Consider the following 18,602-nt stretch of genomic DNA (forward strand, 5'->3'; position numbering starts at 1 on the left):
GGCTTGTTAGGCAATTCCAGGCCAAAGGAAATCTGGTTGCTTCCAAGACAGTTTTAAAAACCTAGACATGGCTCTTTCTGCCAGTCTGGAAACTCAGCCTCTCAGCAAGCGGCTTAACCCAGCTCTGCCAGGACGATGGGGCCCACTCTGTCCATAGAACGGAGGCCTGCCCCACAAAAAGCCCTGCCCGCTTTCACCCTTGGCAAGAAGAACCCGGTGGGTCCTGTAAACATGATGATGATTCCAAGGCCACAGACCTATCTCACACCAGTGCCTTCCGTCTGCCAGTCACAGCAGACTAATTGCCATTTCCTGCACATGCCAGGAATGTTCATGCCTCCAAGCTTTTATTCAACCAATTCCTTCCATCATGAAGTCCTCCACCACCATTCTTTCTTAAATATCCAGTTCAAATGTTGACTTCTTTCTGAAGCCTTTCCTGACCCTAAATCTTGACCTCATTCTCACCCTTCCCATGCTCCCCAGCCTAGCTGAACTCAACCTGACTGATGGCAAGATGCCTGCCCTGATCCAGAAAAACACACCACCCACAAGCCAACTTTCTCAGAAGAGGACTAGGAAATAGTAAGGGCTAAAGGGACTGGGCAAGTCTCAATACCTCCGTTTCCCTATCTGTAGTATAGGAAGAATATTCTACCTCTATAATGAGAACTTGAAGACCAATGAGAAGCCATGTATAAAAAACAGAGGATACTCAGAACCAAGAGGGAACATACTTGAAGTCTCTGGCTTTCCCCCAACTCTCAGCCTCAGGACCTCTTCTCTTGTCCTCACTCTCTTAGCTCTTACTCTGTTTCCTATTTCACTGAGAAAATAGAAACAATCAGAACAGACCCTCAATAAGCTACCACCATCACATTTACCCACCACCAGCAACAGGGCAGATCTTGTCACTACTCTGCTCAAAACCCTAACATGGATCCCAATCACTAAAAGTAAGAGCCAAAATCTTCACAATGACCTACAAGGTCTTCATCATTTAGGTCTCTATGATATCTCTGACCTCATTTCAACTACTCTTTCCCTTTACGTTTTCCCCACCAGCCACACTATCTCCTTATTATTTCCTCAAATACACCAGGCACATTCCAACTCTGGGCCTCCACACCTGCTGTCCCCTGTCACTAGAACATACCCCCCCAAGAGAGCCTGCTCCCTCATCTCCCAGGTCTTTGGTCAGACATCATCTTCTTAGTGAGGCCTTCCCTGGATCACACTAAAATTTAGTGTTAAGAAATTACTATTAGGGACTTCCCTGGTGGCGCAGTGGTTAAGAATCCGCCTTCCAACGCGGGGGATGCAGGTTCGATCCCTGGTCAGGGAACTAAGATCCCACATGCCGCGGGGCAGCTAAGCCCATGCGCCACAACTACTGAGCTTGCGCTCCTCAACTAGAGAGACCACGTACTGCAAAACTACAGAGCCCACGCACTCTGGAACCCGCGTGCCACAACTAGAGGGAGAAAACCCACGTGCCACAACTAGAGAGAAGCCTGCACACCACAACAAAAGAGCCCGCATGCCTCAACGAAGACCCCGCGTGCCACAACTGAGACCCAACGCAGTCAAAAATAAATTAAATAAATAAATGAATAATAAATAAATCTTTAAAAAAAGAAAAAAGAAATTTTTTTTTAATGAAAAAACATTTGCCACCATCTCAGAGTGGCTCTACCTGGACAGAGTGAGCAGGCTGGGGCTCCACTGTCCAGGCCCATCTTCCAAGCCCACCAGCCTTCCCAGTTCAGAGTCTGACCTACCCTCAGCAAGCAGACCCACTCAGAAAATTGAAAAGTGGGCCACGTCCTATGAACACCCAAAAGATTCAGGGCAGGGGTGGCTTCAGCCCCAGAACAACTGAAGTCGCTCTCTGCAAAGATTACAATGATTTTCCTATTATAAAATGCAAAGATCCTTTCTCCGGGGCTTAATGAATTAGAGGACCTTCCTTTCCTCCTGTCTACTGTTTGGGACACTACTGATCAGCCCTCTCTGAAGCACTGTAATGTAGTTAACTCTCAATCTGGAGTACACTCTCTGGGGGTAGCATTTTACCATCTGCCTGGAGGATCCTTGTGCTCATCAAAAGAGGGCACAGGTTAAGAAAGGTTGGGGGAATACTGTCAGAGAAGGAGAGAGAGACAGGTGTGGCACTAAGACTTTTATTTGTTTACTTACTTGAAGCCTCTGAGGGCATCTTCCCAGCCAGGCCCCCATGCTACTGTGCTATACTCTCTGGTCCTTGCCCTTGAGCAGCTCCCCATCCTGCCTGAGACAGACAAATAAAGAAAAGATTCTGGCACACTGTAACAAGAGCTGTGAAAGATGTATGAACACAGAGCTCTGAGAGCAAGGAGAAAAGACACCTAATCAGGTGGACAGGATGGATGTAGGGGAGGGCTTCTGGAGGAGACAAGAAGTGACACTGGGCTGAGTCTTGCAGGACTTGTGGAAGATACAGAAGGCATTAGAAGAACACTGCTGCAAGCAGAAGAAAAACCATGAACAAAAGCCAAGGAGATCTTAGAGCAAGAACAGGACACAAAAAGCAATAACCATAATGGAAAACATTGATAAAGCAGACTACACTAAGTAAGAACTCTGTTCATTAAAAAATGCCACTTAGGCAGTGAAAAAAGACAGTGAAAAACAGGTTACAGAACTCAGCAGATTAGGAACATTAGATACACAGAGGAAACTTATCAAGAAGTAGAGCAACTGCAGATCTTGGCCAGATCATTAGGGCTGAATTTCCCTTTGGATAAAAGTCTCAGTTTTGGAAGGGAGTAGAAGAAAGTGCACATATACAGCCAGGCTCTGCTGGTTCTAAGTATGCATTTATCTCATTTAATCTAGCTGCCATTATCTCTATTTTATGGATGAAGAAACTGAGGCTTGGACTTCCCTGGTGGCACAATGGTTAAGAATCCACCTGCCAATGCAGGGGACACAGGTTTGAGCCCTGGTCCGGGAAGATCCCACATGCCGCGGAGCAACTAAGCCCGTGCACGACAACTACTGAGCCTGCGCTCTGGAGCCCACTAGCCATAACTACTGAGCCCGCGTGCCACAACTACTGAAGCCCACGCACCTAAAGCCCGTACTCCGCAACAAGAGAAGCCACCGCAGTGAGAAGCCTGATCACCGCAACAAAGAGTAGCCCCCGCTCGCCGCAACTAGAGAAAAGCCCGCGCGCAACAACGAAGACCCAGTGCGGCCAAAAATTAATTAATTGATTTTAAAAAAAAGAAGGAAACTGAGGCTCAGGCTAAGTAATTTGCTCAGGGTTTCATAGCAAGTGGCAGACCCCAGAGTCTAGAGAGGTTGGCACTGAGCTCTCTAATTGACACCAGAGCACATAAGTCCTCTGGTCTCTGTCATATCTTGTGACAGGAAGCCATCCTCCAACCCAAGTGCACCCCTGCAGCCCAGCTCTGTCTGTAAAGAGTTAGAAACGGATATTGGCAGTAGTCTCATGCCTGGCCCCCAAATGCTTGGTGTTAAAATCCCATTTTTCTTTAAGCCATCTAGTTCAGAGGGCCCTGAATCAATTAAAAATAAACGTAAGAGATGTTCCTCTCTTGCTGTTCTTCAAGCCTTTTCTCCTTATCATTCTTCCCCACCTAGGGGACCCTGGTCAAAGAAAGGCCTTCCCCTAACAATGCAGTCCAGCTGGAGCTGAGACTGAAGATAAGGGGCATCTGTCTGTCCATCTATCCAACTTCTTTAAGGGTTATGATGGGGACAGAATTTGCCTTTTTCCTCCTTTAAATAAAGCAAGTGTTACTTGGCTTCTGTGGTTCTCAAACTGTGTGCTGAGGTGCCCTAGAGCACCGCAGTGAACTCACAGGCATGCCGCAAGATATATATTTCTTTAATTAATTTATTTTTTTATTGGGGTATAGTTGTTTTACAAGTTGTGTTAGAAGATATTTTAAATTTTTGAGGGAAACAAGAGCAATATCCAACATTTGTTTGGACACCCCGTGAGTCCACAGTTTTAACATTAGATTGCACTACATTCTTTTCGATGATGTCATTTCTTTGTGAAGCTGGGTTTTCAGCAGCTGCTGTGATTAAAAAGCAATAACCGTGTGAAAAGCAATGTGGAACAGGAAATGGGGATGGCAGTATTCAATCTGATTCCAAGATGTGAGATGTTGTGCAGTGCCCAGTACATCCCATAAGTTAGTAACTGCGGTTATTTAAGAATGAAATAAATAATGTTTGTAATTGAAATTGATGTACAATATTATGTTAGTTTCAGGTGTACTACATAGTGATTTGATATTTGCATACATTATGAAATGATCACCATGATAAGTCTAGCAACCACCCGTCCCTATACAAAGTTATTACAATATTATTGACCATATTCCTTATGCTGAATATTACATCCTCGTGACTTATTTAGTATATGACTAGAGGTTTATACCTCTTAATCCCCTTCACCTATTTCAACCATTCCCCCAACCTTCCTCTAAAAATATTTTTCCTTTCAATTTATATACATATATTTTTCAAATGGCTACTCAGTTATCAGGATATAAGCACTTACTAAATTGTTTACACCTAAACACTTAATAAATAAAAATAAGGTATTTCTTTTGGCCTCTGGGCACTGTGAAAAATTACTAAAACATGAAAGGCCCACGAACTGAGAAAGTTTGGGAACCTCTGGTAGCAGGTGTTTTTTTAAGTCTCTGTGTCAAGGAGTCAAGGAGGAGCTCCCAGGGCGGGCCCAACCCTGCCCCAGAAGCAGGCAGGCAGCTAGCACTCAGGCCTATGGACGGCACACTCAGGTTTTCACTGCAGCTGACAGAAGAGCTGCCCCTCTGCCTGAAGAGAAGAGGCTGCACACTAGCTCCCTGTCAGCCCAGAGGCTGTGCACATCTGCCTCAGCTGTACCCCAGGCTCCCGGGCTCCCCTCTGAACTCCCTCCCTGAAAAGCTCTATTCAGCATGGACCTCATGAATAAAACCCAAGCCAGCCCAGAAGCCAGCAGGGGACTTCCACACACACTCAGACTTGGGCAAAGTCCACAAACCAAACCATTAATCCACTGAGGGAGGGAGGGATGGGAATCTGGGAGAGGGCTTCCACTGACAGCCCATCCACTAAAAGGCCAACTGGGTTTTTTGGGTGAAGATTTACATGAAAATAACGCCATTGTTCCCCAGGGGTTTCTGGCCTGATATACTCCCTCCCTCCATTCTTCCCTGAAGTCATAATCCTCTGTTGGTGACATCACAGCTGTTGATACAATAGCCAACTGTTGTGATGTCACAAGACTCAACTTTTGTCATTTTCAGTGGGGAGTGGAGTTAGAGAATGTGACAAAGGGCTGGAATTGAATAAGGTTATAGAACTGGAATTTGCTTTTTCATGCTAATTTCCCTGGTAACGAAGGGCAGTGACTCAGAGAATGAAAGGCAAGCAAGCCACTGGCAGCAAGGCTGTGTGTAGATTCATCTACACCAAGGGGAGAGGGATGGGGTAACGGGGGCTAGGGCAGAAAGGAGACAAAAGTTTTCAATTCCAGGATTAGCCAAATATGAAGATGTTCTCAGTCTGGCCAAGTTCAGGACTTTCTCTTTCCATTATCCATCATCTGAGCCCAGGGTAAGCAGAGAAAAGCTGAACTGCAGGAAAGGCTCCAGGCTGGAACGTTCCCTGGAAATTAATGTTTGGGATACTGCATTGGGTTCTGGACTCTACACTGTCCAAGGGATAGGCTGTGTTTGGACTGCATCCTGAGGACAGTGACCAGCATGGAGAGGGCACTCAGAGGCATGTCACATGAGAAATGACTAAAGGAACTGAGAGTGTTTACCCTGGAGAAGAGAAGGCTGTGGATGGGGGAGGCTGATAATTGCCTTGAGAATTCTGAAAGGCTCTCATGTGAAGAAGAGACTACATATGCTATTTACGGTCCCCCAAAGAGACCTCAGACAATGAGAAGATCCAGAATGGCCAATATGAGAGAGAACTTTTTATTCTTAAATTCCAGTTAGAGACTATAAGTTTTTTTTAATTCCTAACTTCTTACTTACAGACAAGGCTCTTTGAGGACAAGGACTGTCTTGGTCACTTTAGTGTATACCCCAGAATTTAGAATAAGTGGCACATAGTAAGAGCTTATTAATATTTGTGAAATAAATGAACAAATGAAGCAAGGACAATGGTCTGCTGAAGTTGGTGCTTACTCATTCAATAAGTAGTTTTGAATCCCTACCACATGCCACTCACTCAGTTAAGATGCTGGGGATACGAGGGTGAAAGAAGCAGATAAGGTTAGTCTTCCCCCTCCCCCTGCTTTGTAGATTAGCACAGATGGCATGTAAGGTCCCTTCCAATACTGAGACTCCTTGATTTTTAGAGATGACTAAAATATTTTAAACTGAGAGGAAAGAGGACCCCAAAGGCCATAGATAAACCCTACCTACCACCGCTGCTATTATTCACAAGCCTGGAAATCTAGACCAAGCTAAGGTTGCCTTCTCGGCTGGGGAGGGGCCTGATGCTGAGACAGCCCTGTGCTGGGCCAGACCAGACCAACCAGGCTGGGTATTTTATGAAAGCCTCCCAAGCACCCTAGACAAGGCAGAGTAGGCTCTCATGTGAACCTGGGCTCCCTCAGCCCAGCAATAAGTAAGTATGGTCCAGTTAGGTAATATGAGGTATTTCAGATACCCTCACTTCTCTAGGGAACTTAAAATTTCCCCATCAGCCTCAGGGCAATTATCCTGCTAGGGGCCATCTGAATGACAACATAGTCGCTACAGAACAATTTTCAAGGAGATAATTCCAAGATTTTCTAGGCTGTGCTAGGCATACAGGCTTGGTTCCAACTTCTGAGGGCATGAGAGTACAACTAAAGGTAATGAAACAGATGATTTAACAATAACGATAGACAATATACCAGAGACACAATACACACAGACATTATCCTCTTCAGGGTAGTCCTTAGAGGCCTGAATGTTTATTCCAATACATTCTCAAAACATTCTTGAAATTCCTGTTTGGAAATTGCCCTCAGAGACTTTGGAACATTATCTGAATTTTCTCTGAAGGAAAATCTGCATCCTTCAAGGGTGCTAACTCATTCAGAGCCATGTGGCAAAAAGGGTGCAAACAAGAGAAAAGCATCTTGGGTCAGAATAAGCAGTATCTGTCAAGTATACTGTGGAGCATACTGTATACTGATATCAAAGGGGATGCATACTGACACTGTCCCAAATCTCTACTTTAAAGAGTACAGCTGTATGAGTTCACAGAGCTCTCTGAGTATCTAATAAACCCCAAGAACAACCACAGAAAATTTCTAAGAACATAAACTTCTGTCTACCCTTTAAGGATGTTCACAAGCTCCCAAAGTTCCTCCACAGATTCATTGTAAGAATCCTTGTCCTAACCCATTTTACCTGCCCCATAAGTGCACAGGTAATTCTGAATGGAGGCCTACAGAGCTCAGCAGGTATGCCAACGTTGGGCACTGAGAGAGTGGCAACAAGGCACCCTGCTTCCGTGAGTCCTTGCACCATTGTTTCAAACCTGGATGTCAGCAATTTACAAACTACTACACATCACAGGCCTTCAGGAGTGTTAGGAATAGTTAAATCCAAAAATATCAGACTTACAAATGCCAAAGATCCTGAGACTCAAATGTGACATTTTCTAACGTGGTTTGTAAACTGGCGCTGAAGACAATTCCCAAAGAGGAATCAAATCTACCTATGGTAACCACAGGTGTTTAGCCGTGTAAGTGCACATATGAAGAGCAAGCTATGGTCACAGCACGTATTTTCTCCCCCTTCTCTAAGTCCCCAGTCTCCCTGTGTGAAGCACAGGGAAGATGTCTCCTGCCTTCTTCTGAGCCAGCCAGCATGCCCAACCAAGCAGCTCCCGACATACTAAAAGCCACCCAAGTCACATCTGGCTCATGCCATTGCTCTCTGTAATGAGGTATGACATGTATCTAAAGCTCTTGTATATTTTCACATTTGTAGCCTACAATTAGGCATTTTTGAGGGATGTAGCTAACTACAGTTCTGTTCAGTGACCTATAATTATTCACACAGGCATCATGGCCAACCCAGGCAACTATCAGGCTGAAGGAAGGCACTCTGAGCTCAGACCTCATGGAAGAGGCTGCTCAGCTCTAAGGAGCCCCAGAGAACACTGGTTAGTGACGGGCCTCAGGGGGGCACATTGCTCTTCCTTGGCTATACACAGAGACACTGCCCTCTCTGTCCCCTGCACCAGTCTTCCTCATCCACCACCTGGCTCAGCACAGCTCAACCCCAAGCCCAAGGGATGGCACCTTGGTGGGCCCAGTGCCCACAGAAATGGACCGCTTTGCCGGACACAGTCTCCGTTACCAAGGCAATAGCAATTTAAAGCAATTTCTCAAACTCCCTACAAATCTCTCACCTGAGGAAAAACGGGTCACACCCACCAGGCCACAGAATCCTGCAGTCCACTGCTGTGCAGCTGGGCTGTGGCAGCTGACATGGGCCACCTCTCTGAGCCAAACTCCCTGCCACCAGTTGCAGTGGCCTCACTGCTCCCAAGAGCCCAAAAGAATAATTCTCCCCCTTGCAAATGCCCACCACCATTCTTCCCCACTGCTTCCCTGGCTAGAGGGAAGGCCTGGTTAGCCCTCAAGATCTGTCTCTAGTGATATTTCATATATATATTTAGCTCCATTAAGAACTGGTTTCTTGATTCTTTAATGGAAGCTCAAATCCCGATTCTAAATATAACCAAAGATACTGCCACTAGCCAGCCCAGTGCGCTGTGAAGTACGACTATGGCCCACACTCAGAGCGGCATGCACATTAAGTATGAGCCCAATAGCTCAACCACAATTCCTATGCAAGTTACCCTCTTCCCCAACGCTGGCTCCAAGTCCTTTAGCGTGCTTTATACTTTTCAAAAATACTTTCACATGCCACCTCATTTGAGTCTGCCAAACAAACCCCAGAGGTTAAATGCAATAGGTATTTTCTCTCCTTTTTACAAAGAAGACAGGCTCAGGGAGGCTGTCTTGCCCCAAGGTCACTCAGCTAGTAAGTGCAGAACCAGGTCTAGAACTACTTTATAGCTGTGCGACCTCAGTTCTTCATATGTCAACAATTAATAGCGGCAAACTCATAGGGCTTACTGTAAGAATGAAAGGGCTGAAATACGAAAGGTGCTTGGAATGGTGTCTGGTCCACCGTGAGGACTACGTTATTACTGTTGCTGTAGTTGTTATTATTAAGAGTACTATTACCACCACCACCCAGAACCCCCAGTTCAAAATCTAAAGCTCTTTCCTCTCCCTCCTTCTGAAACTTTGCAAGGATTACTCAGGAGGCAGTTTCATCTAACCTTGAGTGAGTCCAGACCCAGTCCCTGCAATATGCCTATGGAATCTGGAACTCACTGGGCCCTCTATCTTACCACTCCACAAACTTCTCCACGCTTTTGGGTGCATACGCATACACACATATACCACCTTTCTGCAAATCTGACTCTCTAGTCTCCTGGCCTCTGATGTCACTTATGCTATGTTAGCCACCATTCTGTGGCTCACCCTGCCTGCAGTACCCAACTCTTCATTCATTTGGTTCCTCCCTTCAATAATCAATAACGAGCACCCGACTCTCTCCCAAGCACTGAGGGGAATATACCTTGCCCTCCAAATACACCAAATGAAAAGTACAGGAAGAGTGGGGTGCACAAGGGGAGTGACAGCACAGAGGTGCCAGAAAATAACTCTGTCTGAGGGCAGCACAATAGATTTCAGAACAGCAATGCTTGAAATGAGTTTTAGAGAGTGACTAGAGTTTTCCGGGCAAAGGGAGAGAAGGACATTCAGAGCTAAGAGAACAGCATTTACACAGAGTTACAAGGCGGAATCATACAGAATTGATCATCTCACACTGCCACCATGGAGGGGCTGTATGTGTGTGCACTCGTGTGTGTGTGTGTGTGTGTGTGTGTTTGAGAGGGAGACAGAGAGAGAGAGGGAAACAGAAAAAGACACAGAAACAGAGACAGAGAGAGACAGAAAAAGCGAAGAGAGAAAAATTAGATGTAGGTGGGTGAGCCCATACTGCCTGGAGGTGGCAGGCAGCCGGGACAACAAACGTCACGTCTGCTTTCCATAGTCTCAGTGGCAATCTCGACTCCCTGGTACGCTTACAGTGCACCAATTTTAAATGCAAAATCCTTTAACAACTGTTTTCTCTCTCCTTCTGTCTTCCCCTCCTTCTAAAGATCTGTTTATCCCAATTCTCATTTCTGCCCCGCTCTGAGCCCTGAGTTTTAGTGCCAGTGCTTTTACACAAATCCAGCTTCACGTCCTGAGTGAAATATAATTTCATAGGAATGTAATTCTGGAATGATCTCATTGAAAAAGCACACCCAGCAAAGGCCATGAGCAAACTTCAGGCCAGCCCATTCACACCCAGAGCCAAGGAGATTGCAGACCCCTTTCCCTTAAATGGACAATGTGCCTGGGGCCCAAGCAAAGCACACCAGCTGCCCACGGATATTATTCTGCCCACAGCCAGCCTGCCTGCTGGCAGACCAAGGCCTGGGCCCACAGCAGTGACCACCACAAACCATTCTGCACCGTACAAGGACAGACTCAGGAGAGCATCCAAGCAAACGGGCCTTACCGCACAGACGTTCCCCGTGCCCCTTGGGAGGGCTCTGGCTCCAGGCCAGGAGACACCAGCTAAAACTATTAAGACCCCCACCCCCCATCACATCCATGCCAGGCAGAAGAAGGTCCAGAAGCCAAGCTGGTAAGGATCCTCACCACAGCTACCTGTCTTCCCTACCTCTCTGAAACTCAGCCTCTATACAACTCTATGGAGAGAGTCAAGAAAGTAGGGTATTTGACTCTGGAACCAGATGGCAAAGCCAGGTCTAGCCCAGTCCAGCGGGCTGAGACAGGGTAGAACTGGGGAAGAAATAATATACTCTGATGGACTTTCAAAAACTCTAGCTGAAAAATCACTAAGTTGGAATCTTCGGAAAAAATGTCCTTACTCCAAATCTGTACCTCACCCCCAATGAATCCTCATAAAATGGACCAGAAGAAGAGGAAAAAAATGAATGGCTTGCAGGGTCTACAGGAACTCTATGTACTATTTTTACAACTTTTCTGTAAATCTATAACTCTTCTAATATAGAAAGTTGACTAAAATTAATGGTTTGTCATGGTTTCCTCTGTAAGGAACAATGGGAAAAGAGTAGTGTCGGGTATAAATTCCAACTCTACCTCTACTAGCTATGAAGCTGTGGATGAGCTTCCTAGGCTTCAGTTTCCTTAACGATGAGGTGGAGACGACAGTGTCCTTGTGCAGATTAAATAAGATCTTGCCCACAAAGGCCTTACCGCTGCCAAAAATGCTTTCTTCCTGGGCAGTAGCAGCTCCGCAGTTCAGTCAGCCTTCACCTTGGGTTCTCGGCGACTGCAGTAGGAGGCCTACCTCCACTCCGCGGCCCTGTGGTCTTTATGATTTACAGCCTCTTCCACACATGGCATCACACTTTAAGCCCACAGTAATCACCCAAAGGGCTGAAAGCCGCCTTACAGCGAGTTCCAACTAGTGAAAGCTCCCCTTTGTTGACAGAAACATGTTCTCCTTCCCGCTTTCCCTTCCTCCAGTAGGATCCAATGTCACTGCCAGGAGCTGAACTACTTTCCTGTGGTTCACAGGGGTCAACCAGAAGGAAAGGCAGACGGTGACAGAGCTGGGCTCCCAGTTCAATCAGCCATCCATGGCAGAGGGTGGGCAGGGGAAGAAGTATGCTCTCCAAGTTGCCGCAAAAGACTGCACCCCTCAGCAGCACCACCACCCCCAACACCTCCCACACCCTCCCTGCCCCGTGCTCCCCACCAGGCCCCACATGAAGCTGGGTTGATAAACTACAAATCCGCCAAGTTAATGGGCACAGCAAGTTCCCCAAAGCCAAGAGATAAGCCCCCAGGTCAGGCGTGAAGTTGCGCCCAAGCCCCGGAGCCAGGCTCTCAAGCCTCAGCCACCCTGACTCTTGGCTCCATGATGTGCTGTCCATTTTCCCCCAGCAAGACTGAGGTGAGTGGACAGGGGCCCCATCCTGGTCTCATAAGTGGATGGGCTGGAGGCCAAGGAAAGAATCAGGTGAAGAAAGGTATGGCTCTGATGTCACATTATCTCTTTGAAAATCACTCACAAGGATATCAGGTCCTTAAAAACTCTCCTAAAACAAAGGAGAAGGCTAATCTCACCCTGAAATTTTAGTGTCCAAATAAGGGAGCAGTCAGTGCTAGAACTGTTAGCTTGTTCCAACTTCGAAAAGCCCTGTGAGAGAAGCAGTTCCCAAGCTTGAGATTCCACTGACAGGTTGTAACCCCTCGAAGCACTAATGGGTACATTCTAGTGGCTAATTTCTCTGACCTTCCAGATGGCTGTACTGGGGACACACCCCAGCTGAGGCCCAAGGACATTAGTTCCTGGCAAGGAGTATGCAAAAGCTCAGCAGCCCAGCCGAGCCAGATAACAGCCCCAGCTCCAGCGGCTTCAAGGACACGTTTTGGGAAGCAGAGCTCAGGAAGAAGATGTCCTTGGAGCTATTTCTTATTTAACCAAATAAGAGCCAAATATAGCCAAATATGAAGAAGCTAACTATGTCATCTTCCATGCAATTTTTCTCCAGCTAATCACCTCATATCAAGCTTACTACAATGGTCTCTGATTACATGAAGAACACTTTATCGAGTGCCAGCCCATCGAGGCAGTAAATAAATGTGAAGTGTTACTATTATCATTACTAGTTCTCCTTTCTTCTTCCATCTCTAGTCCTCCTGCTCATAAATGACAGACTAAGTATCCTAGAATCTCAATATCATCATGTCATTCCTCTGGGCTCCTTAACTGCCAAGTCCAGATTCTTCCGGTTCCTCCAGAACCTTGTCAAATGCTACCAACCAATCTGGCTTCCCTCTTCTTCCTTCCTCCTCCTTCCACCATCCCTCATCTTACCACCACCATTCCCCTACCATCCTCCATTCCCCTTCACACAAAGCCACACAGACTTGCATAGACACACACACACACACACATACACACACACACACACACACACACACACACAAATGCACTGAACTTCTCTGTCCAGGCAGGATGCCTCCTTGCTCCATACATATCCATTTCTGCACCCATCTTTTTATGTGCAAACCATTTCCAGCCTGGAGTACCCCCTTTCCTCCCTGCTATCCAAATCCTATTCATGCTCCATGGCCCAGTCTAAGGTCCCTCTTAAACTTAAGTTGGGAAACCATTAGATCCACAAACAATGACCAAGCACTTCCTCTGTGCCAGGCACTAGGCCACTCACTAAGGACACAGTAAGGAAAACAACACAGTCCTCCATGCTCCTAACTGGTGGGAAGGGCTTCAACAAGAACCTCCCTGGGGGCTTCCCTGGTGGCGCAGCGGTTGAGAATCTGCCTGCCAATGCAGGGAACATGGGTTCGTGCCCTGGTCTGGGAAGATCCCACATGCCGCGGAGCAACTAAGCCCGGGTGCCACAACTACTGAGCCTGCGCTCTAGAGCCCACAAGCCACAACTACTGAGCCCTCGTGCCACAACTACTGAAGCCTGTGCCCCTAGAGCCCGTGCTCTGCAACAAGAGAAGCCACCGCAATGAGAAGCCCGCGCACCGCAATGAAGAGTAGCCCCCACTCGCGCAACTAGAGAAAGCCCGCGCGCAGCAACAAAGACCCAACGCAGCCAAAAATAAATAAATAAATAAATTAAAAAAAAAAAAAAAAAGAACCTCCCTGCTCATCTGAACTGTGCAAGTAGGAGAGTCAACAACCAGACCTCAGAGGCAGCTTGTTGTGACACTTGTGGGGGCAAAGGTGGAGGCGGGAGATGAAGCCCCAGTTGGGTGAGGTCATCTTGCCTCTCCTTCAGCCTTTCTACGAAGCTACCTAGGCTTGGTGGTTTAGAATGTATTCTATTACAAGAATCATCGTTCTCTCTGACCACCTTGTCTCCTGCCCTGCTTTGGAGTTTATCAGCTTCAGAGGTTGGCTGGGTCCAATTCCATTCAATAATAACCCTAGTCAACTACCCCTCCTAAGGACCAGATACACAGCTTCACATTCCCACCCTAAGCCCGGGAAAAGAAAGAAAACAACCAACCCTTTCCTCAGGAGTTCCCAGACTTTGTGTCACCGTGACTGCATAGCTACTGGAGGCCACATGGGAGGCAACTCCCTTAGGCCTCTCCAGGGTGGTAGACAATTCTCAGACCCTAATAATAACTTCACTTCTCTCTCTCCTATTCAAGGAGGGTTACCGGGTTAGGAGTCAGATTGCTATTATTACAGGAATAATCCTGCATACCTTCTAAATTGTAAAAATAGATAACCTATTCACATGTACCTCGGTCCTTTAACTCCTGTAGTAACAGATGTAATAACTCTACATGTCATAACTCTACCATATCAACGCAGTTGCTCTTTCTCCCTGAATCAGAAACAGAAGAGGCCCTCCAGAAGTAATCTTAGATACCTTTTAGACTCAGGGAGGAAGGAGGAGAGAACACCTAACCCATCCCAATTTACATTTCCAGCAATGGAGACTCACAGCCTTCCTCATCACAGCCTATCTAAACCTCAAGTCTCTGAATAAGCTCATGTCACGTGAGACTCAACTGTTACTTCTTATTACAGTTAACGATTCAGCCTCCTGCTAGTAAAGATCACCCTTCCTAGCAAGGCTGAATTGGTCTCAGGAACCATTCTAAGGAATGGAAGCTCACAGCGTTCAGGAGCTCACCCAAAACGCCAGTCATGTGTTTAGGTGTGCAGACCTCAAGGGCCTCCGATAGGTCAGGGCTGCCAGAAAGGCCACAGCTGCTGCTGATCAATGTACACCACATGTGAGCAATACAAGAGATCAGTGAGGAAAGCTTTACAGAAAAGGCAGGACAGAAGGAAGAAGCTGCCGTCAGCCCTCAGATCACTAGCACCTAGCTCAGAGGAGTGTATGCCTGAGCAAAGCTATGCACCCAACCGTAACAAGCACCTAGTCTTTGAAACCCGTGGCGTCCAGACAGTATCATCTCGTACTTGACCCTGCAGCCTGCCCCCACTCAGCTACCCTGAGGGCGGTCCATTGCCAAAGGCTGAAGGGAGGGCCCAGGGCACACTAAGCATCTTCAGAGACTTAGTTACACATTTTCAGTCCCCTTCCATCTCAGCCCCTCCCCCTGCCCCTGCCAACTCAAATTTTCAGTCTCCACACATGTGTGTCTATGTGTCTGCGTTTTATTTACACTACCCATGTCTGTTGTTAGCAACAGAAACAAAGTACTTTAAGGCAGAAAAGGCAAGCTGGCCAACTGGCCTGCTGCTCCCTGTCCTGCTTCCAGCTCAGGGAAGAGGCTGTAAGGGATCCTTCGAGCTCCAAGTGACCATGGGGGCCGACAGCTCCCATGTACTAGGGGAGCGGGCATGGAGCCAGGTCACCCCAAGTCAAACACAGCTGTTTGGGGCCCCAACCACTGGCCCTCCCCCTTCTTCCCTGGAGGCCACACTCTGAACACCTCGTTCTCTCACCTGCCTAGATGCTGACTACTGGTGGAAGGCAGAGCTTCAAAAGCCAGAACTCAGGAAACCCACTCTCCTCCCTTATACACTAGGAGACTGTAAAGATGAACAGGCATTGCCTCCCCAGACCCAGACTCTATAGAGAAGCAGCCCAAGGCTAAGTTTTACCTTCATGTCCTTTCCCATCTTCAGTTTTTCTGCTACTGATAATCTTCCAAGTTCTAGTATCAGGCTCCTCAATAAAATCAACAGTAACTACTGATCACTGCTTTGTTTTTAGCACTGCACTCAAGGAGCTCACGGGCTAACTCAGGGAAACAAGACACAATAGGAAATAATTCAAATGTGAGATACAGACTAAAAGTGCTCTAAAGTACAGTGGGTGGGAGTGGAGGGGCTCAGGACAGGATTTCTGTGGGAGAGGAAACATGAGACAAGTTTTAAAGGACAAACAGTAGTCAGACAGAATGACACAAAAGGCTGTTGTAAGATTTAGAGTTAGACTCAAGGTCCCAAGGCAGGAAGAATGGCAGCCCTGGGAGGTAAGAAGGAAAGAGAGTGGCCTGATGACAAAAATAAAACCCTTCCCTCAGGGTCACCATGCTCTGCAGTCCCTCTGCTCCTGCCTCTGCCAAGAGCACGCTCAGTGCTTCCTTTTGCTGCACTACTGTGAAACCCTCTCCCCTAGAGTACACAGAGCGCAGCCAGCCCAGCTCCCTAACCCTGAGAACACCCCGAGGGAACTCCTGGTACCCAAGGCTCCTGCTCCCACAGCAGGACAAGCTGCATGCTCCCACAGCTGCAAAGCGGGTCAGGAGTTGGGTCTATTTTTCTGCTGGGTCAGGTCAAGCTAAGTCCGATTTTTCACTCACCACAGCAGGAGAAGGCGTATGAAATTTAAATACAGTCTCTAGTTAGCCAGGGCAACAGTCTCTCCTCCTTCCATTCACACTTACCATCATATGTATATTCAACTAATACATATTGAACACCAACCACGTGTAAACTTATGTGCTTAGTGCTGGTTGGGACACCGAAATACAAAAGGCATGGGTCCATCCTCAAAGAGCTTACATTCCAGTAAGGTGGATACAAAAGACACATAAATATAACAAATGCCAGGAAGACTATTTTAAGTGCCATTAGGGAGATAAAAGGCTGTGGATTTGGTTAGAGGGGGATTATTTCCAACTGAAGAAGCAGGAAGGGTTCATAGAGAGGACTGCCCTTGCACTGGTCCTGGAAGATCAAATGGCAAAAGAATAGGGGGGAAATCCTGGGCAGATGGAACTATATAAGCAAAGTCTTAGAGGCAGGAAAGTAGAAAACACACGAAGGACAGTAAGACGTTCAGTCTGATGGGAGTTTAACTGGAAGTAGACCAGAGGGAAGGAGAGCTGGAAAGACAGAGAAATGTCGGATCTTAGAGGCCTTTGAGAAACAAATTAAGGATCTATCTTTTCTCTGGGAAATCAAGGAAATTTTCTGAGAAAGGAATAATGGGTCAGGAGATGTGCTTCTGAAAGATGAAGCCATACTCAGAAATCTAGGGGCTACAGCAGAAAAGTCTGTTTTTGTAGTCTACCAGGACTGAAGATTATAGTTAGGATAAGAGAGGGAGGGAACTCAGGTAATCAAGTATATGCCTGGAATTCTTGTCTTTGAGGTTCAGGTGGATAGGACAATAACTGGGCAGTCCTGAGGGCAGGGCAAGGCTGGAGAACCAGCGGTCCAGAGGGAGCCATGAAAGAGTCAGGGAGTGTAATCATTCAGGGGCTTCGGGAGGGAACAGAATTTCAGAGTTTAGCATCCTGAAAGTGGAATAGCTCCAAGTGATGAGGGCAAAGCTATGAGTACCTTAAGTGGAATGAGGGTAAAGTCTTTAGAGTTGAAAAGATTGAGGGACCTTGAGGCCAGAGCACTGAAGGATTCTCGGCATGAAGTCCCAAGTCCTATTGGGCCAGACAGGAGACCTGTGAAGAAGGCTGTAAGCAACTAACATGGAAGGCAAGGGGGAGTCAGCATCAAGAATGAGGAAAGGAGATATATGTGAAGGGAGAGACTGACTTCAAATAGGAAAGGTTGCCAGGCAGGGCGGGAAGCAAGGTCAGGGAGTAGAGAGTGAAAGTCAGGGGAGGAGAGGAAGCTGCATCATTAGAGAGGGTCCCAAGGGAAGTGAGATCTTCAGGGAAAAGCCAGGTTTCAGGTAGGAATGCTCAAGGAGAAGGTAGAAAACAAGAGGCAATACCACTTTTTGTCTATCAGATTAGGCAATCAAATGATAAAACTAATCCCAGAGTGAGGCAGGGTGTGGTGAATGGAGCACTCTCCGACACTGGTGGAGGTACTGGAAACCAGCACAACTTTTCTAGAGGACAATTTAGGAATACATAAGCTCTGAAAAATACACGCTCACAATGATACCCTACACAAAGTTAAAAGACAAGCCACAGCCAGGAAGAAAATACTGCAAAGCACACAACTGACAAATGATTAAATATAAGAACATGTTAAGAACTTAGAAAATCAATAGGAAAAAGACAAATAACCCAACTGAAAAATAGGTAGAAGATATGAACAGACAATTCAAAGAAAAGGAAACCCAAATAATCAATAAAATATGAAACAATGCTCAATCTCTCTGAAATCAGGAAAACACAAATTAAAGCAATGAGATGCTATTTCATATTCATCAGATGGGGAAATACTGAGAGGTGTAGAATCTTCAAGTGTTAGCAAAAATTTAGGGAAGTGAAAACTTGTATACATTGCTCAAAATACTTACAATCACTATCAACAGCAATCTGGTATGACCTAACAAAGCTGAAGAATCACATACCCACTCCAGGTGGCTGGTGTACATAAACTCTTGTGCATTCCTTGTATAAGGATGCTCACCCCAGCATTGTTTGTAACACACAAAAAGTGGAAACACTTTAATCATCTCTCACTATCATACAATGGTACATCATATAC

General features: G+C 46.5%; 1 protein-coding gene across 6 annotated transcripts in view; it reads right to left on the reverse strand.

Moving 5' to 3' along the window:
- Positions 1-18,602, reverse strand: part of DENND2B (DENN domain containing 2B) — a 151,076-nt gene that overhangs the window by 60,420 nt on the left and 72,054 nt on the right. For 2 of the 6 annotated variants that reach the window (XM_036860065.1, XM_036860059.1), the window contains exon 2: positions 2,200-2,290. The exons of the other annotated variants lie outside the window; for them this stretch is intronic. In XM_036860065.1, coding sequence (XP_036715960.1) covers positions 2,200-2,285 — 86 coding nt within the window. In that variant the 5' untranslated portion in view covers positions 2,286-2,290. The remainder of the gene's footprint in view (positions 1-2,199; positions 2,291-18,602) is intronic. 6 annotated transcript variants of the gene reach the window in all.

This window comes from Balaenoptera musculus, chromosome 8 (assembly GCF_009873245.2).
Source record: "Balaenoptera musculus isolate JJ_BM4_2016_0621 chromosome 8, mBalMus1.pri.v3, whole genome shotgun sequence".
In the NCBI taxonomy this organism is placed as follows: domain Eukaryota; kingdom Metazoa; phylum Chordata; class Mammalia; order Artiodactyla; family Balaenopteridae; genus Balaenoptera; species Balaenoptera musculus.